Below are 25,842 nucleotides of genomic sequence, written 5' to 3'. Positions count from 1 at the left end.
AGCCACAACTGAGTTCCTGTGCATTTCTGCTCAGAAAAGGCCCTGGGCCTGCTATTTGTGTACTGAGATTGATGCTGAAAGGGTGGGGGATTGAATTTATTGTATACATCTAAACCAAGTTGTGGGAGGAAATCTGGAACTAACAGTTTCTGAATCCTTGGAAGATACCAGTTTTAGTGCTCTTCTTTCCATAATGCTTGGGAAACTTTTCTGTACAGAAGGACTCATGTTCAAATCCTGGCATTTTCAGTGAAAAGGCTCTTTCTCACCTTTCCTTTGTTTGTAACCAGAAGCTTTTCCTGTTCTGGAAACAATCTCTACTTAATAATGGAACCTAGAATGTCATAAAGTAATAAAGACTGTTTAAAAGCGAAAAAAATTCTTAGGTGGGGCAGGTGTGTGGCCTAGGTGGGGCAGTATACTACTGGTGTGGCCCCAGCTGCAGCTCTGAAGGAGGGTGATGGTTTAGAGCAGGGGGGGGGGAAGCATCTGTCTCTGCTTCCCAAGTTGTAGGCTGCTGTTGGAGTGTGTTTTGACTCACTCTTTTTAAACCAGTTAGTACAAACAGAAGAGTAATTTCCTCTGGACAGACAACCTTCCCTGCTGAAGGCAGCCCGCCAACAAGCCACAGCAGCTTGGCCTGCTTATTCTTGGTGCCAACTCTAATGGGCTATCTGGCTTGGAGTAACCACATCCGTTGATGGATGGAGCCTCCGTAGCACCAGGTAGCAGACATGAGGGCACCATTTCATGGCTGTTACGTCTTGGCAAACGGAACAGCAGCCCAAAAACTAAATGCAAGATATTGTTCAATAATTTTAGGTCACTCCTATTGAGGAAACTGCCAGAATTGTAAACAGTACACCAGAGAGTTTTCTTTTTTGTTTTTTTTTTGTAGTGAAATAACTGAAGATATAAATGCTGGAAGCCTATGTGCAAGATTATGGTTATTGGATACAGCTTTGAATTTTGAGGATGGTTCTAAACTAAGGATCATCCCAAGTTTTTCAGAGTAGCTTGAGAGTTGTTTCATGAATATAAGAACATAAGAGAAGCCATATTGGATCAGGCCAATTGGCCATCCAGTCCAACACTCTGTGTCACACAATGGCCAAAAAAAACAAGTGCCATCAAGAGGTCCACCAGTGGGATTAGAAGCCCTTCCACTGTGCCCCCCCAGCACAAGAATACAGAGCATCACTGCTCCAGATGTATTTGTGTTCCATCCAGAGCTTTTGTTATAGAAAAAGTCCAGCAGGGATTCATTTGCATATTAGGCAATACTTTCTGGCATCACTATTGTTTCACACAGAGCTTTTGGGCAGAAAAAGCTCAGCAGGAACTCATTTGCATATTAGGCCACACACCCTGACACCAAACCACCTGGAACTGCTTGTTCCTGGTCAAAATAAAGCCCTTGTTCCATCTATACCTTGTGGCTAATAGTCATTGCACCACTGAAAGTATGCTCTATGGCAAAGGACTGGCTCTACAATGAAACACATTTGGAAGGAAGGCACAGGATACAAAACTTACTTTAAGAAAAAAAAAAGGGAAGTAGTACTTTGTAGCAATAGATTGTTATAACGTTTTTGTGCTACAGCAAGCCATCAAAAAACCCAAAAGCCCTCCAATGGGGGGGAATGGCATGGCAGGCCCAGGGGCTGAAGTAAGGAATGTGGCAGCAATGTGGGCAGGGCATGCAAAAACACATCTGTTCCTATCTACACGGTGTCCAAAGGCACTTTTCCTACCATCTTTCAAAAAACATCATACAAAACCACATAAAGGAAATATTACAGCAAACAAAGCTTCTGTTATGTCACTAGGATTGCCAGGTCTGTGTTGGAAAATACCTGGAGACAGCTTGAAGAGGGGATTGGATAAATGTAATTATCCAATCCCCTCTTCAAGCTGTCTATACTTTAGCCACCACCACTTCCTGCAGCAGTGAATTCCACATCATAGTTACTCTTTTGGTGAAGTACTTCTTTATTTGTTTTAAGCCAATTGCTCATTAATTTCATTGAGTGCCCACAAGGTATCGTGAGAAAGGGAGAAAAATACTTGTTTCTCTACCTTCTGTATCCCATGCATAATTTTGTAAACTTCTGTTATGTCACTAGGGTTGCCAGGTCTGTGTTGGAAAATACCTGGAGACTTTGGGGGTAGATCCGGGAGAACAGCAGGGTTTGGGGAGGGGAGGGACCTCAGCATGGCACAATGCCATGGAGTCCACCCTTCAAAGTAGCCATTTTCTGTTATGGTAAATATCACCATATCCAGATATGGGCCCTGTTAACAATTTGTGGATAATCTACTTGGATTTTAATCCTTAAATTGTTAGATATGTTAGGATGAACTGATGTGTGCTGCCATTTTACATAGATAATTCATTTTATCCTAGTGTCTTTTCTGCTTCTGAATGGCCTGTGGGCTGTACTAAAGACTGACTGACTCACAATAATGTTGGTGTTTAGCACCCTGACCTTTTATCTTCCCCAGATGCCTCTGAGTGTATCGTTGGTGGTTTACGCACAGTTGTTTAACTCTGCCTTGGCTTTCTTGCCACAGCTCTGTTTTCAGGAGCTTTCACATAACATCACCCTGCTTTGTTTGCTGTAATATTTCCTGTATGTGGTTTTGTATGATGTTTTTTGAAAGATGGTAGGAAACGTGCCTTTGGACACTGTGTAGATAGGAACAGATGTGTTTTTGCATGCCCTGCCCACATTGCTGCCACATTCCTTACTTCAGCCCCTGGGCCTGCCATGCCATTCCCCCCCTTTGGAGGACTTTTGGGTTTTTTGATGGCTTGCTGTAGCACAAAAACGTTATAACAATCTATTGCTACAAAGTACTACTTCCCTTTTTTTTTTCTTAAAGTAAATTTTGTATCCTGTGCCTTCCTTCCAAATGTGTTTCATTGTGGAGCCAGTCCTTTTCCATAGAGCATACTTCCAGTGGTTCTAGAGGTAGACACTTCTGCAAGACCAACATTTTTCAAGGTGCCTCAAAACACCTAGCATGACAGGAATGTGTTCTGTAGCAAATGGCCACCTCTGTAACAGATGATGAGAAGTGCACCTGGAAGGAAGGTATAGGATCCAAGCCAGAATCTCTAGCCCTTTTCATTGCAGTTATAGTAGGAAATGTGCAGCCTGAACTGTTTTCATTCCTCCACAAAGAAAAGGTCTAGAAACTTCCTTATTATTTTTTTAATGGAAAGCTGGAGACTAGGACATTGTAGCAATAAATCATTATAATGGTATTACAGTATAGTGATCTGTCAAAAGGTTTTTTAAAAAGTTTGAAAGAAGCTTTCCTCTGGTGGTGGGGAAAATGGTAGCCACCGGTCCTGAGGTGAGGAAGATTTATTTATTTTTTAATTTAATTTTATTATTTTATTTGTATCCTGCCCTTCTCACCGAAGTAGGCTCAGGGTGGTTCACAGCATAAAAACACTAAAAACAGTTAAAACAATACACATTATAAATCATACATTCTATAAGTTATTAATTTTATAGTTAAAACAATCAAAATTCATTTAGTGTTAGGTCTTGATGTTATACATATTTCAGTTTTTCAATGGCGACGGTATTCCTTCTACGATGTAGGCTCCATGTTAATTAAAAGCCAGCTGGAAGAGAGTGGGTTTGCAAGCCTTGTGGAACTGGGCAAGATTCCACAGGGCCCGCACTTCCTCTGGCAGTTGATTCCACCAGTGGGGGGCTGCAACCGGGAACGCCCTTTCTCTGGTGACTTTCAGTTTGGCCTCCTTTGGCCCAGGGATTACCAATAGATTTTGTGAACCAGATCAAAGTACCCTCTGGGGAATATATGGGGAGAGACGTTCCCTAAAGTAGGCAGGTCCTCGACCATATAGGGCTTTAAAGGTAATAACCAGCACCTTGTTACGAATCCAATGTAGTATTGGCAGCCAGTGCAGTTCCTGCAGCCCCGGCTGTATATGCTCCCACCTAGGATGTAGGGGAAACAGCCTTGTGGGCACTCTGTTGCCACTGTGAATGTCTCTGCATTTGCTGCAGCAATGAAAGCTACATGGAGAATTGCCTCTTGCCTTCGAGAGCTTTTTCTTGGAAATACGATTACACTGGCAAGCTAGAATAGATGCAAAACACAGACCTTTTGTTGGAGAATTTGAGGTTGGGGTGGCTTGGGGGGGGGGCAATGAAACAGTAAGGCCGTGCGTCATCTTGAAGAAGACCAGAGGGACAGGAAGCCAGACTGCCGTGGTGCTCCCAATGAATGCGTAAACAAAATACTGCACATTTTTGCAGTGTAGCCATGATAGATGAGACCTGTCTGGAGGGAGAGGATGAGCATCCTAGATGCAAAGCAGAGCTAGGGTTTGTAGCGGAACCTGCCTTGAAGCAAAAAATCTATCAGGGCCTGCCTTTCTCTAAGTGTGCCTTGCGAGAAGCAGCCCCTATAAGCAGCTGGAGAAAGGAGGTACATCCAACCCCCCACTAGCCCTTATCTAGTTAGGGTTTTGTGTATACTTTCTAAGCTAGTGAACCTTGATTCCCAAGGCTAGGTCAAATAGAGATTTCCTCCCAAAAGGGTTGCTGTATTAGTCTGTTGAAACCCACAGAACACCAAGTCCTTTGGCATCTTCTCAGTTAACAATTTATGCCTCCCAAAATTGGTACCACAGGACTCCTTAGTGTTTGCCATCTTTCAGGTTAAAAACTTAGCAGCATTTTTATCTGCAGAATCCCAGTGGTAGACAGTAAATAGGACTATTCTAGGTGCAAGTGGCAATAGAACTCTTCCTCAATATGAATATTAACAAAGAAAAACGAAGGGGAAATGCTTAGAGGGATAAGCCTTGTTTTCTGTTTTCTTTCTGTATAAAATAGTGTTAGAGGTAGCCCTTGATTTAACTAAACCTGTGCCCTATGCAGAGCACCTTGGATTACACAGCATCCTAGGATAGAGAAAATAGCTGAGAACACTCCCTTAGAAAATACAAAAACTGGCCGTTATATGAATCTATCTGTGGCACTAATCACAACTCACAGGTCCCTTGTAAGGCATAACAGATTAGCTTGCAATCTTGTTGTATAAGATTAGCCGTTCTAGCTTCACAGAATATAGTGCAGTGGTGAAGAGCAGCAGTTGTGAGCCATGAAAGTCCTGGTTACTGAAGAGCCTTAGTTTAACTAGGAATTGTGCTGGTAAACAGCTACATGTTAGCCTCCCCCCTCATTTGTAATATATGAAGTTCCTGCATGTATTCCTGAATGACCTCAGAACCTCTGAAGTAATGTGTATGAAGCACTATGAGAACTTGGAAAATTATAATATGCATCATCTTTGCAAAACACCCAAAACAGCCCACACAACAGAGATTTTTGTATACTTGTGGGACTCCCCAACATGCAGAGAGACCTGGCTTTGTAAAGTAACCAAAAGACAAAGTCCTTCCTCCTCTCCAATAGTCTGAATGAGAATGGAGTATGCTCCAGAAGGCACGGAAAGTTTATGGCAGAATCCATTAAAGGTGGGGGTGTCCATCTCCAGGTGGTGGCTGTAAATTTCCTGGGATTACAACTCATCTCTAGATGACAGAGATCAGTCCCCCTGGAGAAACTGGCTGCTTTGGAGTGTGGACTCTATGGCATTATGGCTCACTGAGGTCCTTCCCATCCCCAAACCCCACCCTCCATAGGCTTCACCCCCAAATCTCCAGATATTTCCTAAGCGAGAAAAGGAGAAAATAGCCTGTTCAAGCCCTGAGAGTTTATAGTTATCCTAAAGAGGTGATTTTGATGATGATATGGAGACAGAGTTCCCTCTTCTGTAATTCTGTTTATCTATTACAGTGCTCTATCACTGAGCTACCACTTCTTTCTTTGGAGGAGGAAAAGGAGGTCTTGTGATTTAACAATATGTACCACTTATGTAGAACCAGGGCTTTTTTGGTAGAAAAATTCCCAGCAGGAACTGATTTGTATATTAGGCCACACCCCCTGACATCACCATTGTTTTGCATGGATTTTTTGTAGAAAAAGCCCAGGAAGAACTCATTTGCATATTAAGCCACAAGCCCTGGTGCCAAGCCAGCTGGAACTGTGTTCCTGCTTTTAAAAAAAAAGAAGCCCTGCGTAGAACTCTATTTCCCTTTTCACAGACAAAAAAACTGAGGCTGAGAAAAACAGTTGACAAAGTGATAGATTCTTCTCAGAGCTGCTTCTTTTAAGACATTCTGAGAGCCTGTTAATTTTCCTCCTGTACCACATTATGATGTGTGTAAATTGAGGGGATTTCTTTCCTTTCATCTGACCTGGATGATCCAGACTAGCCTGATCTCATCAGATCGTGGAAGCTAAGCAGAGTCGACCCTGGTTAGTACTTGAATGGGAGACCACCAAGAAAGTCCAGGGTTGCTATGCAGATCCAGGCAATGGATCTACATAAATTGGCTGCAACTTGATGGCACTTTCTACCACCATGTTTACTCATGGCTTTTTTGAGCAGGAATGCAGTTCTGGCTGGCTTGGCCAGGGCTCCAGCTCAAAAGAACGTTCTCCAGCAGAGGGAAGGCACTAGGCAGCCACGTTCTACCAGACTGTGAGCTCCGTCCTCTCTGCCGCCTCCAGCCTCCAACAGGCTTGCGAAGAGAGCCAGAAACACAGAGCCGCCCATGAGCACCCCCTCCCAGGAGAAGCTGGGCCTGCTGCTGCCTGTCTCTGCTATACATGGCTCTCTCTCTCTCTCTAGCCATGTGGGGGGGTGAAACAAGGTATCTCATTGGGCCATGTGAGAACACACATCCATGAAATGCAGCTGATGACATTATACTGTTCTGTGCCAATATGCAGATAGTAACCTACTGAATGGGTGATGTCACTTCAGGTGATGTCATGGGATGCGGCCTAATATGCAAATTAGTTTGTTCTGGGCTTTTTCTACAAAAAAGCCCTGTATTTACTTCCAAACACATGAGAGCAGGGGTTTGATTTTTGTCCCAATTACAACTCTTGCATAAATGGACAAAAAAGTCACAATGTAGACTTGTGTGCATGCTTATTCACGGATGCAGTATTTGTACATTCTGTATTTGAGCATCTGCAGAGATACAGCCCACCAGAAGTGGGACTTGAACTCAGACCTTCCAGATCCAAGTGTAATGCTGTTCTATAGCGAGAACAGATGGAAGAGATAAAGGAGGCCAAAACTGGATGAGCTGATGCTGAATGGGATGGAGGGGGGTGGAAGGGAGGAAAGCAGGCAATGTTATTTGGGAATCAAGAGAACTAAAAAGGTGTAAGATTTTTTAAAAGGATATTAAGAGAATTTAGCTGCTTGTGTTCAGATTGGCATTCCCTGCTCTTCTTGCCCTTGCAGGTAGACAGTGGCCCCCCTGCTGAAAGCACCATGAGCAGCACCCTCTCCCCCACCGACTATGACAGCCTGGAGATCCAGCAGCAGTACAATGACATCAATAACCGCTGGGAACTGGCCGATGAAGACTGGGACAATGAAAACAGCTCAGCCCGTCTTTTTGAGCGTTCTCGCATCAAGGCACTCGCAGGTAAGGGGCAACTGCGGCTTATTTTGAACTAATACTGTGCCCTTTGGCAACTGAACACATGAATTAGTGTTTTCAAGCACACGCAGAGTGCCTTTCCCTTACACTCAATGATGCTGTCTGTGCAAAGGATGGGGGATTATTCCTGTTTCACCATATAAAGCATTCTCCAGTTCTCATCCCAAGTGTGGCAAAACAGGCTGGATTTGGTGGCCATGCTTTCTCCCTAAGAGGCGGAGGACATCTTGGGGTGTTTCCCACCGTCCAATCAGGGAGGCAGGATCAAAAATCTTCCTCTTCCTGTTGCTGTGGGAACCACCCTCTTGCCCAGTTCATTTCCTGCCTCGACAGGGAGAGCAAGTTTCCAGGATAGGCTCCTATCCCTTTTTCCCTATTCTTACTCTTAACTTACTCTTAACTTACAAAAGAAAATAATAATAACACCTTCCTCTTCTTCTTATATTTAACCCTTCTACCTCCTACCTTCATTTCACCTCTCTTGAAGAATTTTCCTTTTACCTCAACTCTGAGGGAAGGGAGCGCTGAACAGGCTCAGGCCCCTTTAAGGGACAGCCGCGGCGCGAAGAAAAGGCGCGATGCAACGCCGTCCCAGGGACGACTTTATGGATGATCCCGACTTCGATGCCTGGCATGGGGCTGAAGAACGGGGATCCTCCGGAGCCGGCATGACCCACGGGCTTGCGGCGGCTACCGGCAACGTGCCCTGTAGGGGCGGGCCGCCGGCGAGCGGCAGAAAGCGGCGCTGGTCGTCCTCGGCCACAGAAGAAGCGCGCGCTGCGTTCTCTTCCCCCGTCGGCCATTTTGAAGCGCGAAAAACAGCGCGAAGCGGGCCCGGGCAGCGGCAACCCTTTGCTGAGCAGCAAGGGCTTCCAGAGGCCAACCTCCAGCCAGGAGACTCCAATCACGGCCTCCAAGAGAACGCACAGACATCTCAGCCCCTGGTGGGGCAGGGTAACGTACCCTCAATGGGAACTTCTTCTTCTTTTACATTTGATTTTTTAGAATGCATTAAGCAAACAGTAGACAGTGCAGTCAGAGCTGCAACTCTTAAAAGACCTTATGCTGCGAGCTTTGTCTCTTCCTCCAGGTCTCCCTCCCCAAAGAGGTCCAAAAGCTGTACCTGGCGCAGCAAAGCTCAGAAAAAGACCCTAGCAAGTGAATGTGCAGGGAGAGCGGGATCACCTGAAGTGGATCACTCTGAGGATTCTGGGAGGGAGGACCGGGAGGAGGGCGAGTTTATCTCAGATGAAGAAATAGAATGCAGTGCAGACCCAGAGCCTTCTTTAAGATTTTTTAAAGCAGAGGAGTATCAACCACTCCTAGCCAAGGTACTGGCAGCCTTAGACCTCTATGAATCACCTGAAGAGCAGGAGGCTAGTTGTCCCCTAGCAAATCCTAAGAACAAACCTAAGGGGAACACAGAGTTCTTCCCTCGGTACCGTGACACGGATAAGGTTTTTCCTTTTCCTGAGTTTTTTGAACGCCAGTTGAAGGCGGAGTGGGCCAAACCCAATTCTAATCGCCAGGTGCCAGGTTCCCTTAAAAAATTGTATGCATTGCCTTCTTTTGCAAATGACATGCTGCAGGTACCGCTGGTTGATGCGCCAGTGTCTGCCCTGCAGTCACAAGGACTCTTGTCGGAGGACGGACATGGATCGGTTCGAGACAGCTGGGACAGAAAGATCGACCTAGCGCTGAAAAGAAACCATGAGGCCACGGCCTTGGCAATTAAGGCAGCGGCTACAAACTCTATCGTGTCTCGTGCAGCAATCGTTTGGGTTCGACGCTTAACCCAACTACTTCCCAACACAGATAGGAGGATCCTCGAGGGCACCAATAGACTTCTGAGAGCGGCTGAGTTTTCTGCGGATGCTTCTTTGGATACTCTTACCTTCGCCGCCAGAGCAATGGCGTCATCGGCAGTAGCGAGAAGGGGGCTGTGGCTTCGGGCCTGGCCGGCAGACATTCATTCCAAATCAATAGTGTCTTCCTATCCCTTCCAAGGTGAGAAGCTGTTTGGAGACGCTCTGGACAAGATACTCGTGGAGACACGTGATAAAAAGAAGGCTATGCCTAAGTACCTCAGACGTCCAGAAAGGAAGGGCTTCGGCTCCAGTTCCTTTCGAGCTTCAAACAACAACAACTCCAAGCCAAAACAGGACTATCGAAAGTCACCCTGGGGGCAGCCCAGACAAGGGTTTCGCAAGAACTTCGGTAACCAGAGATTCCAGAGGCACCAGTCCGACAGATCGAATAAGCCAGACAGGGACTCTAAGCCCAATAAGGCCTGACTGGACTTCCATTCCCGTTGGGGGTCGCCTTCTTCATTTCCAGCAGATCTGGGCGACTTCACTAGCCGACTCTTGGACTTTAGAAATTGTCTCCCAGGGATACGCCATAGAGTTTCAAAGAACCCCTCCAAATCGTTTTCTTGTATCCCCTCTTCGTTCAGATCCAACCAGGAGAGACATCACTTTCAAGGCAATTCATCACCTATTGGAGTGCGCAGCGATAGAACCAGTTCCACAGAATCAGAGATGTCAAGGTGTCTATTCGATTTTTTTTACGGTTCCCAAGAAAAACGGGGACTGGAGAGCAATCCTGGATTTGAAATTTCTGAACAGGGCGATCAAACTCCGTCACTTTCGTATGGAGTCCCTCAAGTCCATAACGGAAGCTCTCCATCGTCAGGACTACATGACATCTCTAGATTTGACAGAAGCATATCTGCACATACCGATTCTTCTGGCACATCGCAAGTTTCTGCGTTTCTGCGTGAACGGGTCGCACTTCCAATTCAGGGCTCTACCATTCGGCCTAGCGACAGCACCCAGGGTGTTCACCAAAGTACTGGTGAACATAATAGCTCTGCTCAGACAACAGGGGATACATGTACACCCGTACCTCGACGACCTGTTAATAAGGTCATCGTCCAGGAGGAGTGCCCTACAAGATGTACAACACACCATCAGTTGTCTGCAACAACACGGTTTTCTGGTCAACCTCTCCAAGAGTCATTTGCGCCCAACTCAGAGGCTGGAGCATCTGGGTATGGTCATAGACACGAACCGGAACGCCCTCTTCCTACCAGAGGACAAGGTGCTGAGAACCAAGACTATGGTAAATCAGGTGATCAAGGAAAGTTCATCATCCCTCCAGTCCCTGGCAAGACTCATGGGGCTGTTGGTCTCGAATCTCGAGGCGGTCCAGTGGGGATGATTCCATACCAGGTCATTGCAGATGTTTTTACGACCTTACCAGCTCCAGATTATGGAAAAGCGTACCCTGTCTCTGACAGTACCTCTAGAAGTGAAGAAGAGTCTAAGATGGTGGACAATAGATACCAACCTACGGCAAGGGAAGATCTTCTGGGTGGAGAAGGAGATGCAGATCTTCTCAGACGCCAGCCTTTCAGGTTGGGGGGGCGACCCTCGACGAGAAGCCCACGCAGGGTCAGTGGTCCACCAGGGAAGCAAAGCTCCCGATCAACCTATTGGAGCTCCGGGCCATTCGATTAGCACTACTCCACTTCCAGGACCAGATCATCGGTCAACATGTCTTAATCCGGACAGACAACATAGCGGCCAAAGCATATTTGAACAACCAAGGGGGATCCAGGTCCTCAGCTCTGTACAAGGAGGCCGTGAAGTTGTTCAGCTGGGCGGAAGACCATGTGAAATCAATCAGAGCAGAGCACATTCAGGGAATCTGCAACATCAAGGCGGACTGGCTCAGCAGAGAGAGCATTCAATCCGGGGAGTGGTCGCTCAACAAATTGTTGTTTCAGAAAATAGTGGATCACTTCGGTCTACCGATCCTGGACCTCTTTGCATCAGGTCAAAATCACCAACTTCCAAGATTCTTCACAAGATTCTTCCACAGCCAGGCAGAGTCCACAGACGCTCTAACATCCCCGTGGCCTCAAGGTCTTCTCTACGCCTTTCCTCCGATACCTGTCATTCCAAAACTGCTCAGAAGAGTCAAGCTTCTGAGAGCCGAGATTTTGCTGGTTGCTCCCTGGTGGCCGCGACGTCCGTGGTTCTCCTCAATTCACCAGATGTCGACAACAGAACCACTCCACCTGCCTGTGTGGCCAGACGCGCTATTACAGGGACCGGTGTGGCACCCGCATCCCGACTGGCTGCGATTGACCGCGTGGAGGTTGAGAGGAGATCGTTGCTAAATCTGGGATATTCAACAGAGGTAGCTAGCACTATCTTAGCATCCAGAAAAGACTCCACCACACGTATATATAACGCCTCATGGAAAGCCTTCCACAGATGGTGTCGGAGAAAGGGGGTGGACCCTTTACAGCCTTCTATTCCGAAGATCTTGCAATTCCTCCAGGATGGCTTACGCACAGGTCTTAAACCGGCCACCCTTAGACGTCAGCTGGCAGCACTTTCATCAGTACTTCACCAGGTGGAGGGGTACAAGTTGTCAGCTCACCCTCATATTCGCCGTTTCCTAAGAGGAGCCTCACTAACATCTCCTCCTCAATCTCATCGTTTTCCTACGTGGCGACTAAATCCAGTGCTGTCAGCCTTAACCAACCCCCCATTCGAGCCTTTAATGTCGGTTCCTTTGAGGATGCTGCGTATGAAGGTCATCTTTCTGGTGGCAATAACATCGGCCAGAAGAGTTTCCGAACTCGGGGCTCTATCCGTCAAGCGGGAACTATGTGTATTTCACAAAGATAAGGTGGTCCTCTACACAGACCCCACCTTCCAGCCGAAGGTTTCCTCTAAATTTCATAAAAGCCAGGAAATCAACTTACCATCGTTTTGCCCGAATCCCAAACATCACAAGGAGAAGGTATGGCATACACTGGATGTGCGTAGAGCACTAAAGGTCTATCTGGCCAGAACTGAACAGATTCGCCAGTCAGAGTCCATGTTCATCAATATAACATCGCCCAGACTGGGCCAGAAAATGTCCAAAGCGGCAATAAGTTATGCCATCAAACAATGCATAGCAGAGGCTTATAAAGCGTTGCATCTCAAAGTGCCCGAGGGGATTACCGCTCATTCAACAAGAAGTGCAGCAACCAACGCCGCACTTGAGAAGAACGCTTCGGTCGAAGAAGTTTGCAAAGCAGCCACGTGGTCATCTGTCTCCACATTTGTCAGACATTACAAGATCAACACTTATGCCTCTGCGGACGCAGCCTTTGGCAGACGGATATTGCAGCACGTGCTGCCCGATTAGGGCGATCCCTCCCTGACTAACACTGCTCTGGGAGCACCCAAGATGTCCTCCGCCTCTTAGGGAGAACGACCCTTGGCACTTACCGTGAGGGGTCCTTCTCCTAAGAGGATAGGAGGACATCTTGCCCTCCCGTCTATCGCCCTATCTGTGGATTGTTATATCTCTCTTTTCCTTCTGGCTAGCACCAAATTTCCAATGTTTATTAGGTCAAGTACTACGACCTGTCTTTTTCTCTTTATACCAGTTGTTTTTTCACAGCAATATCCTTTGGATTAAAGTTGCAGTTTTGAGGTTTATATATAGGTTAAGTTATTCATACTGCTGCTCGGAGTCACCCGAACTGAGCAAGAGGGTGGTTCCCACAGCAACAGGAAGAGGAAGATTTTTGATCCTGCCTCCCTGATTGGACGGTGGGAAACACCCCAAGATGTCCTCCTATCCTCTTAGGAGAAGGACCCCTCACGGTAAGTGCCAAGGGTCGTTCTCACACATTTCTGTTAAGCTCTGCAGAATGCATTTTGCAACCATAGAGTTGTAAGGAAAGAAGTCCCAGAACTCGTTGATTGGGTTGAATTTATTGTGTCTGTGGCTGGGTTGAGGAGATGCTAAACCCCCATTTAGGAGTTGTTTTCACTTTATGCTGGTCTCCTGGGAAAATCAGAATCTGTGCGAGCCTGGGAGTTCAATGTGAAGAAACTTTTTTACGATATGTAATGGTTTGGGGTGCTTTATAAATAACACTCCACTTGGGTTGTTGTCAACTCCAGGTTGAGAGTTTGCCAGAGACCCAGCTGAAGTCCCTGCCCCCCACAGTCTCCACCTCAAGTCTCCAGGAATTTTCCAACCTGAAGTTGGCAACCATACAACCTTCACTTATATCCACACACAGCATCCTTAAAGATTCAAATAAATTTGCTGCAATACCTTTATGAGGTTTAGAGATTCTGTACATGAACAGAATAGTCCTGGCAGCAGTTGCAGGGGGAACCTTGTAATTGAAACACACACATACCCTAAGCTTGATGGGAGTTGTAGTGTCCACAGTAATTTAGAGGGCAACATCATCCTGGATGTTGATGTTGCTGATCCTAGATGGTTTGAATACTACCTGTGCATCAAGGCATGCTAGTTGGCCAGGTGTTCCTGTGAAGACATCCTTTAGCTGGGGAATGTATTCATCCTCCTGCTTGACAATTACTTGGATGCCCCTCTTAAGTCTGGAAACTTTCCTAACATATGGAGAGTCATACTGGGGAAACAAAAGCACTTTGCTCAAACTCAGAGGCACATTAGAAGGAATCTTTGGGCACGGTTATCAGACAAGATGTGATATCCCTTAAAGACGAGTATCCCTTAAAATTTGTTATGTAGTATTTCTTTAAAGTAAAAAAAAGTTTTTTCTTACAGTTTTTTCTTGCAGTGTTCTCTCTCATTACACTCCTGTGAGGTACTTCCCCTCTTATTCTCTATTTCCAGGTGGGGCAACTGAGGCTGGTTTGCCTGGGGCTAGTCAGAGAGCCTGTGCCATACCTCTCCCAAACTTTTTCTCTAGGGGGCCATACTGATTGATCCCTGGGGAAACTAATGAACTGAGCCAAAGCCTTGCAGTACCCCTTTCTCATTTGCTGCTCTCCGTCTGCTGTACTTTGCTCCCACCCTTGGTGGCCTTGCTTTATGTTTACCAGACTCCCTCTTCTCTGTTTGCATAGCATGCTGGGAGGGGGCTGTTTGCTGCCATACCCAGACCAGCCACAAAAACGTGACCACTGCCACCCATGAGCACATACCCCAGGGATGCGTGTCTGCAGAGAGACTCCAGCCAGTGAAATTGGGGGCAACTGAGCCAGGAGTCATGGCCTCCTTATCCCCAAGTCTCTGTGAGCAACAAACAATAAAATCTTATCGCACCTTGTACACCCCAGTCCTAGCACTCATTTTCCTCCTCCCCCATAACGTCAGCCCTCCCTTCCTCCGCAAAATTACATAGATACCATTTGATTTCTAAAATGGGAGGTGCTGGGTCTCTGCCTTGTCTAGAAATCCCCGCTTTTGCCCTGCTGCTGAACTCTGGCTGACTAGAACTCTGGGCTGTATTTCTTTGGAGGAAAAGGCACCATGTATGTGCTGGGAGACACAATCACATACTCCAGGGCTGTTTGGATGTTCAGAATGGATTTTTGGACTAAGTCTGTTTCTTATATAAGCTCTCTAGGCACTGACTCCAGAAGTTGTTCCTCCCATCTCAGTAAAACCTCCCTCCCCATTCCAGCGTTTGGGAACTGTGTCATGGGGGGGGCTAACTTCCCAAACCCATTGTAGCATAGTAGAGACCTTGCATGTGGATCATATGAAGTTGCCTTATAAATCAGGTAATGTTTAGAATAGTATTTGGCTGTCCAGGGTCTCAGTCAGAGAAAGGTCTTTCCCAGCTCTGGTTGTGAGTCTCCAGGGGGTGATCTTCCAGAATTACAACTGGTCTCCAGGTCACTGACATCAGCTCTCCTGGAGAAAACAGTTGGGCTCTATGTCTTTATACTTCAGCCTCTCCATGTTCCATCCTCAAAATCTCCAAGTATTTCCCAACCCAGAACTGGCAACCCTTTCCCCAGTGCTGATCACCTGAGATCTTTTAACTAAAGAGGCTTCCTTTCTGGGATTGAAATTGGGTCTTTGTGTATGCATGTTCACATGTTCTTCGCCCACTGAGCTATGCCATCTATCCCTTTGTTGGTTGATGTCCTAGTGCAGAGGTGTGGAACCTCTGTGGCCCTTGGTGGAACTGTGGCCCTCTGTGGCCCCTGTGGAACTTGGTGTGGCCCTCGGGGATTGCTGGGCCGAACCAAGCCATGTGGCAGCCTCCCTGGGGCCTGGCTGGCCAGCGAGGATTGTAGGGCCCAGCCGCACTGTGCAGCAGCCTCCCCAGGGCCAGGCAGGGATCACAGGGCCCAGATGTACTGAGAGCAGCCTCCCTGGGGCCTGGCCGGCTGGCCAGAATTGCTGCAGGCAGGACCTGGAAAAGTTACTGTCACAGGTAAGTTTGCACTTGATTATCCCAGATGGTGTGGCCTAATATGCTAATGAGTGTGTGACCTAATATGCTAATATTAGGGGATGTGGTCTAATATGCTACAATATGCTGCTGGGCTTTTTCTACAAAAAAAGCCCTGGACCTATGCATTTGCCTAGGGTGGCAGGCCGTGTGTGTGCACGCCAGATTAGGCTCTCCCTACATGACTTCAAATAGAAAAACAATTATTTGCATTAATTTTGCCGGCCTGAATCATTCTCCCTTGGTGGAGGACTGTTTTTTAAGTTGATGATTTTTATGGCCTGCGAATTATGTTATAAATATCCATATGACCCTTTGCAGAAAAAAGGTTCCCCACCCCGTCCTAGTGAGACCTTCCTAGATTAGGAATAGAACCCAGGGCTCTTAAATCACAGTCTTTTTTGCTTCTAGAATCATAGAGTTAGAAGGGAACTCTAGGATCATCTAGTCCAACCCCCTGCACAATGCAGGAAACTCACAAACACCTCCCCCTAAATTCACAGGATCTTCATCACTGTCAGATGGCCATCTAGCCTCTGTTTAAAAACCTCCAAGGAAGGAGAGCTCATCACCTCCTGAGGAAGCCCGTTCCACTGAGGAATTGCTCTAACAGTCAGGAAGTTCTTCCTAATGTTGAGCCGGAAACTCTTTTGATTTAATTTCAACCCATTGGTTCTGGTCCTACCTTCCAGGGCCACAGAAAATAATTCCACACCATCCTCTATATGACAGCCCTTCAAGTACTTGAAGATGGTGATGATATCACCTCTTAGCCGCCTCCTCTCCAGGCTAAACATCCCCAGCTCCTTCAGCCTTTCCTCATAGGACTTGGTCTCCAGACCCCTCACCATCTTCATCACCCTCCTCTAGAACCGTTCAAGCTTGTGTATATCCTTCTTAAAATGTGGTGCCCAAAACTGAACACAATACTCCAGGTGAGGTCTTACCAGAGCAAAGCAATACCATCATCACGTGATCTGGACACTATACTTCTGTTGATACAGCCCAAAATTGCATTTGCCTTTTTAGCCACCACATCACACGGTTGACTCATGTTCAGTGTATTATCCACTAAGACCCCTAGAACCTTTTCGCACATACTACTGCTAAGACAAGTCTCCCCCATCCTATAACCATGCATTGGATTTTTCCTACTTAAATGCGGAACTTTACATTTATCCATGTTAAAATTCATTGTATTGATTTTAGCCCAGTTTTCCAGCCTGTCAAGGTCATCCTGTATCCTGTTTCTGTCTTCTTCTGTGTTTGCAACCCCTCCCAATTTAGTATCATCTGCAAATTTAATAAGCATTCCCTCTATTCCCTCATCCAAATCATTGATAAATCATTGATCTCCTAATCACCAGATTCCCTGTTCTGAGACGCACCCTCAGCCATTTGCCTTCCCAACCCATTAGCTCTCTGATTTAGAAGGAAATAACACATGGCTCTTGTTTAGGAAACGTCCTTCAAAGGAATTTATTGTACCCTGTTGTTTAAGCTCAAGGTAGTTTTCTGACATTACAGAAAGTCATGTTTGTGACCATATGGGGGCTGCTTCCCTTACAGATAAACTTTAAAAGGGAATATGGAAATCTCAGCCTTGAGGATTATTAGACAAGGCACTTCAGATATTCAGAATGCTCCTACATGGAGGCTTTGCTGCACCCTGGCTCTCAAACTGCGGTAATGATCAACAATGTTCAGCAGTGGGAGGGCTTTTAGTGTCCTGGCCCCACTGGTGGACCTCCTGATGGCACTTTTTTTTTGGTCACTGTGTGAAACAGATTATTGGACTGGATGGACCATTGGCCTGATCCAACATGGCTTCTCTCTTATGTTCTTCAGAGCAACCATACAACATTGTCTTCCAGCTCTTCTCCTTCTGTTGCCTTCTGTGGTTTCCCCTACTTTGCTCCAGTGGTTCCAGAACATCAGAATCAGAGTAGATTTGCCCACATTTTGGACTGGAAGGTGTGGATTTTCAAATATCCCTGTCCACTTTCCCTGTCATTTCCCATCCTGTCTTTTTATGCCTACCACACATACCCAGGCACCATTGGGTTTTTCTTTGGCTTAAAAATATTGATATTTAGCATTATAATGCTATTGTGATATACCTACTACTCTTTTTTAAAAAGTGGGCAAAAGGCCTCAGCTGTGGCAGGTGGGACAGGGAATGGTGGGTGCAGGGGTGGAATTCTAGCAGGAGCTCCTTTGCATATTAAGCCACTTACCTCTGATGTAGCCAATCCTCCAAGAGCTTACAAAAAAGAGCCTTGTAAGCTCTTGGAAGATTGGCTACATCAGGGTGTGTGGCCTAATATGCAAAGGAGCTCCTGCTAGAATTCCACCCTGGGTGGGTGCAAAGGAATAGGGAGGGAAGAGCGGAGCCTTGTCCCCAAATAGATGCTCCATTACTGCTACAGCTGCCTCTCCATGTGCAGCAGCAATGAGACCAAAATGGAATCTTCCTTTGCAGAAGCAGTTCCAGTTGAAGTTGCCACATTGAGTCCATTTGCAGCATATATTGTAAACCTGGGTATTAAAAAATACCTGAGTTTGAATGGAAAAATGGACTCATGCCACTTCCAGTGTTGAATTGTGTGCACATATTTCAAAGATCAGGTATTCCTTTCCTTAAACAGAGGCACAGCGCTGGAGAGAGGAGTTTTGTTTTCATGGTTTTGCAGGGGAATAGAGTCACATGAAACAGCCTTATGCCGCTTCAGACTCTTGGTCCATCAAAGTCAGTATTGTCTACTCCAATTGGCAACAGCCATCCAGGGTCTGAAGCAGAGGTCATTCAGATCACCTTCTGCCAGATCTTTCAACTGGAGATTCCAGGGATTGAACCTGGGACCTTCTGCATGCCAAGCAAATGCTCTTCCACTGAGTCACACTCCCTCCCCTCCTTGCTTGAATGCACACATAGCATTTACAGCTGAAAGTCAAGGCTGACCCAAGGTACAAAATTTGCTGCCCAAGGAATAAAAATCAAATGCACCCCCCATGCCCCACACACACCAGTATTAACACAAGTGCCCCATTTATTATGGATAGATTGCACCCTGGAGGTAAGATTGCCAGCTCTGAGTGGGGAAATAGTGGAGATTTTGGAGATGGAGCTTGGGGAAGGCATGGTTTGGGGAGGGGAAGGACCTCAGCAGAGTACAATGCCATACAGGCCAGCTCCAAAGCAGCTATTTTCTCCAGGGGATCTCTGTTATCTAGAGATCAACTGTAATAGCAGGGGATCTCTAGGCCTCACCTGAAGGTTGCCATCCCTACCTGGAGAGCAGGTAGCTCTGTTGGATGTGCCATTGCTTCTAGTTCACTCACCTTTCTGCTTCTGTTGACAGTGCAGCATTTTGTATGTTACCATGTTAAATTCTGATACTTCGTAACTTCCTGAAGGACTTGGGTCATTGTCCTCCTTCGCAGTCCCTGGGAGGGGTGGTCGCAGGGGAAGTGGAGAACAAAAACAAAAGAGCTGATCCAGGATTGCAGAAGCTGCCAATGCAGGAATCCAACCTTGGGTTGAACAGCAACCCCCCTCCTCTTTAGGAACCCCTTCATAGTGTGAACAGGTGGAGTCAGACACTCCAAGCCAATCCAGGCCCAAAATGAACATCAAGCCCCACTGTAGTCTCCAGCTTCCTATTGGCTGGGGAGGATTCCAGGAAGACCTTCCTGGGAAGGGCGGTAAAAAGTCACTTAATGACGGTCTGCAGTGATACGTGTGTAGGGCAGAGTAGATCAGCCATCAGGAAATTCTGAAAGTGGGATGGGGTTTGACACTTTGTGTGGTATGTTTGAAGGGGGGGTGGTGAGCCATATTGCTGATAACAATACTTTCTTTGAGAAACAACTTCATAGCGTTATGAGAGCAAGCCTTGGAGCTACACAGGTCTCTTCTTCAGGCACTGATGTCAAAGCAGAAATAACTGACGTAAAACAAAATAGGCAATACCACGTTGGTGTTGAAAGTTTTAGGTGCATAATCCAGATCACTGAACTTGGCTTAATGAAGCCTCAGATGTTCTGTCTTGTACTCCCGAACTCCAAATGTGTAGAGCTGGCTATATTTATTCAGCAGTGAGAAAATGGCACTCTGCACCTGATCAGAAGCACACTCTTTGTTACTGTTATTTCATGCATTGAAAGATTTCACCCTGCCCTTCAGAACCAGTTCTGGGTGAGAGAGTTTGTTCCAGATAATAAACAATTGGAAGAAGGATTCCCCCCCGCCCCCAGCTCACAAGCCATGCTCCAGAAAATGAACTGCAGTCCCCCAAGTGTGGAACTGGGAAGTAAATCTGGGGCCAGAAAGTCTCCTCACCCTGGACAGGGCAGGATGAGGCAGCAGTGGCCACACAAAGGCAAACAACAGGGAAGCAAATCCCATATTGTTCATCCCCAGCGGCTGGTATGAGCTCTTTTTGTTGGGTTACTCTCTCTCTCTCTCTCTTTCCAAAATCCCGGGAACCAGCAGAACCTGGTTTCTCTTCCCGCTTGTTTCCTTCCCATTTTGCCTGCATAGCGAACACAAAGCCCTTTCTGCCTGTACAACCACCTCTTTCAGGCTGGGGCTGGAGTGCAAAGGGCTGGAACTTCTAGGTTCCCTTGGAGGGGAAAGAGGTTGAATTAGTCAAGATTTCAAACAATGGCTGGAAGGTGGGGAGAGAGCTCAAGCTAGCTTAGATGGCATCTTCCAGTTCTGGAAATCTTTTCCCTATCTAGTTATTTAATTAAATACCTCTGTGCTGCCTTTCCCACCAACTGCAGCAGGGAAGGATGTGTGATTCAGAGCTCAGAAAAAGCACTCTGCATGTGTTCAAATCGCTTTGTTTATTTGTTGGTTCACATGCTTCAGGGTTAAGTTCTGACTCTGCAAATAGGTTTTGATTTGTGGTGCTTATTATGCCCATTTTACAGACTGGAGGAGAGTGACTGAGGCCAAGTGAGGGACATGGTTGAGTGCATGGCACATCTCTGGCAAAGGTGGACCTTGAACTGAGCCTCTATGATACAAAGTAGAGGCCATGGTTAATTTGAGCCAAGGTTGAGCCCCAGAACCAGTTTTAAAGCCCTCAGCTTCAGAATAGGATACTTTTTAAATGTCTCCTTCTCTGTCCATGTATTAATAAAGTACTTGAAACTAAGGGCCAAGAATTCCAGGTCACGGAAAGTAATTTCCAATGAGGCTTGAGCCCCAGCACCTCTTTCCTTTTCTGTTTTTTTTTTAAAGAACTAACTTTTAGATAGATCTCAGAAACTGCAGAGCAGAGAGTTGGACTAGATGACCCTGGAGGTCCCTTCCAACTCTTTGATTCTGATCCCTGACTGAAAAGAGAAGCCAGGTGTTCTGGCACTCTGTTGCCATTATGTTTACCCCCTAGACATTACTTCCCCCCCCTGGAGTTGGACCTGAAACCCAGGCATCCTGAGCCCTATTCAGCAACAGCCTTGGCTAACCCCCAATGCTGAGATTTGCTAGTTTCACACTGTTGCACTGTGTGTGTGCGTGTATTTGTTTGTGGGCAGGCTGCCCAGCCCTCCCCCTCCCATGCGTAGTTGGGCTAAGGGCATTGCTGCGCGCGCACTCTTACCTTTCAGAGCAGCCCAACCTGTTTTTATGTAAATTGCCCAGGCCCTCCCTCCTTCCCTCCCTTTGCCTGAGAGGGGGCAGTCAACTCCCTTGGAACACTCACACCAAGGTGCTGAAGATTACCTTCCTGCTACCTGGGCCCAGCTGCAGCTCAGGGGGAGCCTGCCGTGGTGATCCAGTGGGGGGGTGCCCCGAGCCCCAAGGATGTACCAGTCTGAAGCAGAGCTGATGGAGGAAAGCCAGAGCCCTCCTCCGACGCCTCATGAGCTGTCCCCAGCAGCCTTCATTAACGCAGTACAGTACGCCAATGTGTTGGAGGGCAGGTTCAAGCAGCTTCAAGGTAGGTGTGAAGGGGGGGAAGACTGGGTGGAGACAGGGAGGGGGAGAACAAGTTGGTAGTGAGATATGCTCCCCCCTTCCCCATCTTCCTGGTCAACGCGAGCCGTTGGGGACAGGAGCTCTAATCCGCAAGGTGCTGCCAGGAATTAGCTAAATGCACGCTGAGTTTGCAAGGGGTAGAAAAGCAGCAGCATGGCTGAGATTCTTTGGGGCTATGCCCAGATGCCCCCTGCCTGATGTGGAGGGGGGGGGAGGGATGGGGAATACGGGATTCCAGTCTGGAAAGTGGGAGCAGCAAAGGCAATCTCAAGTTCTAGAAGATAAAGTCAGGTTTGGGTGGGATGGGAGACTTTTGACAAGAGAGAGAGAGAGAGAGAGGAAGGGCAGAAACATGAAAAGGCAGTTTGCTGTGGCATATAGAAGAGAGACCTGTAGGAAGAAACATAAGGATGCACCTCTGATCTGCCTACATGCACATGTCCCTGACCAGCGGGGAGCCCTATTTCTCTCCGCAGTCATACCACAACCTGTATCTTTCTCCCCATACATCTGCTCACCCTAGCAAACTCTCGAAGTGGCAGGCACAAGATCCTCATATTCCTTCAAGGTAATTCAGAGGGAATAAGGATCTTTTCCTCCCCTGCAAGTCAGGGATATGTAAGCAAAGAATTAGCTGGTGGTATTTTCTCGAAATTGGTTCACACAGAGTGTTGTTTGTTGCCCTAAACATATTGCAGGAAAGGGACTTTACAGCATTCCTGAAAGGCCAGATCCCCAATGCAGTCACCCCAGTGTGCCACCCACTTTTTAAACTGCCTATCAAAAGACTAATTTCTTTCCTAAAAAAGCAGCTGTCCTAGGTGGACTTCAAGTCCAGCCTTTTCTTGTCAAAAGCTGGCACCCCCTTTAGTATGACAGTGGAGAGGGTTGAGAAGGTGTTGACAGTGGCCTTGAATTTCCACTACTGCTTATTTTTTTAAAGAATGAAATCAGTCAGAAACAGGGGGACTACCTTTTTTAAAAAATGTAAATGCAAAGAGGGTCCTAGTAGAGAATTTAAATTGATTTGTAAATTGGATTGTGTGACATTCAGATGACAAAGAACTCTTGGGTTCCGTTTCCAGTTTCTGGAATTGTTTTATTCATTTTAGCCTTGAAGCCTGTGTTTATTTATTTGGGCATTTTTGACCTGCCTTTCTCTCAAAGGGGCTCAAGGTGGCTTAAGGTGTTATATGAAACACAGTATTGCCTAAACAACAATATCAAAACCAATAAACAACTCTCAACCACATAGTCAGCGATTGTCTAATTTAACTCTGTAAACAATTACTGACTTAAAAAGACTCTCCCAAATAATTCCGCCTTCCAGTGGCGCCGGAATGTTAACAACGTGAACACCATTCCTCATTTCTAACCATTCCTCAGTTCCAGTGCCACAACCATTAAAGCTCTGGTCTGAACTTGGCAATGCGTGAATCTGCTTACAAGTTGGAGGTCTCGGCTTGAGGAATAAAGTTGCCACTTAGAAGAGTATTGGAAGAAGCAGTATTGCAAATATGAGGATCTCTGGCTAAGTCTACTGATAATATGAACCAAACACTAATAAAAGGGCTAACTATGAGTCTGTACAAAGTGATTTTACCACCAAATCACTAAGCACAGAGAGGCATACACTATAAGCCACAGACTGGCTAACAGAGAGCAGTGCTTCTGTGATATGGGTCTAACAGTGGTGGGTTTTCTTGAATAAACTGATCATCGAGTGGGGTTTAAAAGACTGGATTTCAGGACAACTGGGTTCGGTTATGATATCTGTGGGGGGAAGGCTCTTCTGGGTTACAACAGGAGGTGGCAGCTCTGAGCCAGGGCTCTTGGGTTCAGTTCTCTGCTCTGGGGATTGGAGGAAGGGAAGGTGGTATAATGACTAGGGCGGAAGACACTGGAATCAGCATTTTTAGGGAGGGGTTCTGCCTGTGCTGGATTAGAGCAATGAGACTGGCAACTGCTACTTTTTTGATCTGAGGTCCAACAAAAAATACTGAAGGAAGACAAAGAGGTCTCTGACATTTTAAGGGCTAACAGATTTACATTGTCAGAAGCTTTTTGTGAACTGGAGCCTGCTTGGTCATATGCATCAGTTTTATTCTTTGTTGGCAAATAGAGACATGGATACAGAGAAGAATTACTGATTTGACAGTACTGGGGCCAAAATAGCATGGAAGAATGCTAGGTTGGTTGCTGGTCTATGACATTTTAATGTAGATTCCAGATTCATACAATATAGGAAAGGAGGGAGGGATCTTATTTACAAAAGCAAATGGGAAGTTATGCTAACCTTCAACCAGAATTTTGATTTCTTTCTCACGAAATGCTTTTGGTGGGAAAGAAACCAAAATCATGATTGTAGTTCATAAGAAGAGCAATGCTGGATTGAACCGAAGGCCACTCAAGTTCAGCAGTGTGTTCATGCAGTGGCCATAGGATTTGCTGATAGTATACATTCAATAGAATTTGCTGATAGTTTATAATTAAGAACTCCATGTGGAAGTTTCCCTTGCAACTTACTTAAAATAAGAAGATTGGTGACTTCTAGATTAGCACCAGAGTTGTTCTTCCACTGACTTTTCTGAATGCTAACCATTTTTGATATCACACTAGGATACATTTATCCTCCTGTATAGAAACTAACTTCTTTGTCCCAGCAGAAGGGATATTGTTGGCAGTTAAGCATATATATTGCATTCGGGGATGAGCTGGGGAATGGTGGTATGGCTGATAAGATCATGTTATAGTGTTGCTTATGAGTGTAAAAAATATTACCACAAGAGGACATGTCATTCAGTAGCAGCCTACAACACCCCTAGATAGGTGGTTGTGTAACAGCAGTGATGTGGTCAAGTATTTCTACCTTGAGTGGTTTTGGGGACAGACAGGGTTGTCATCTGCATGTGCTGCTGGGCCTAGACTGTAAGTTTATGCCTGTTCTGTAGCTGCTGCTTGGTACAGCCTTTTTATGATAACATTGGCCTGAAAGTCAGGATAGGCCTCTCCCTCCCTCAGACCTGTGTGAGAGAAATTATATTGAGATTTCCCCCCCCCCACACTAGGGTTGCCAAGTCCAATTCAAGAATATCTGGGGACTTTGGGGGTGGAGCCAGGAGACTTTGGGGATGGAGCCAGGAGTCATTAGGGGTGGAGCCCAGATCAAGGCTGTGACAAGCATAATTGAACTCCAAAGGAAGTTCGGGCCATCACATTTAAAGGGACTGCACACCTTTTCAATGCCTTCCTTCCATAGGAAATAATGAAGGATAGGGGCACCTCATAGAATTGGCTCCCCTGGTCCAATCTTTTTGAAACTTGGGGGGTATTTTGCGGAGAGGCACTAGATGCTATACTGAAAATTTGGTACCTCTACCCCAAAAGATAGCCCCTCCCCCAGAGCCCCAGATACCCGCAGATCAATTCTCCATGATTTTCTCCATAGGGAATAATAAAGTTCCCAGCAGACATTTCCCTCCCCTCCCCCCGCTTTCTGATGACCCTGAAGTGGGGGGAGGGTCTCCAAACCGGGGGATCCCCTGCCCCCACCTGGGGATTGGCAACCCTATCCCCCACAGAGGCTGCGGGAGGGGTTGTTGTAGGTTATGGAGCAAGTGAGACTCATCTAGGATACAGCTGATCGAAGGGAGGCACAAACAGACACAAGGCCTTGTGGTTGAACCTTGTCCTCGGTCTGGTTTCCTAATATAATGCCTGGGAGCCAGGGTTGCAGAGCTTCAGTCCAGGGCTTCACTAGCAACAACAGCACGAGAAGTTTCTGAAGATTCAGGGCCAGAGCCTTGGAGAGGGAAGAATTTGGGGGAAGGGACAGACCTCAGCAGGGATGTAATGCCATCGAGTCCACTCTCCAAAGCGACAGTTTTCTCCAGGGGAAGTGATTTCTGTAATCTGGAGATCAGTTGTAATTCAGGGAGAACTCCAGGTTCCACCTGGAAGTTGGTAACCACAGCTTCAATCTCAGCCTCCAGCAGGGATTAAAGTCCAAGGGTGATA

At 46.5% G+C, this 25,842-nt stretch overlaps 1 protein-coding gene across 3 annotated transcripts in view; it reads left to right on the top strand.

The window, feature by feature from the left end:
• Positions 1-25,842, top strand: part of SPTBN2 (spectrin beta, non-erythrocytic 2) — a 128,285-nt gene that overhangs the window by 24,245 nt on the left and 78,198 nt on the right. The window contains exons 3-5 of one of the 3 annotated variants that reach the window (XM_060251931.1): positions 7,375-7,561; positions 12,297-12,316; positions 21,691-21,787. In XM_060251931.1, coding sequence (XP_060107914.1) covers positions 7,405-7,561; positions 12,297-12,316; positions 21,691-21,787 — 274 coding nt within the window. In that variant the 5' untranslated portion in view covers positions 7,375-7,404. Of the gene's footprint in view, positions 1-7,374; positions 7,562-12,296; positions 12,317-21,516; positions 21,788-25,842 lie in introns of those variants that run through there. The other 2 variants (XM_060251912.1, XM_060251921.1) reach the window with 2 other exon arrangements.

The sequence above is a fragment of the Heteronotia binoei genome, chromosome 1, assembly GCF_032191835.1.
Source record: "Heteronotia binoei isolate CCM8104 ecotype False Entrance Well chromosome 1, APGP_CSIRO_Hbin_v1, whole genome shotgun sequence".
Classification (NCBI taxonomy): domain Eukaryota; kingdom Metazoa; phylum Chordata; class Lepidosauria; order Squamata; family Gekkonidae; genus Heteronotia; species Heteronotia binoei.
Note: the sequence above shows the minus strand (reverse complement) of the source record. Positions and strands in the feature narration are given on the sequence as shown.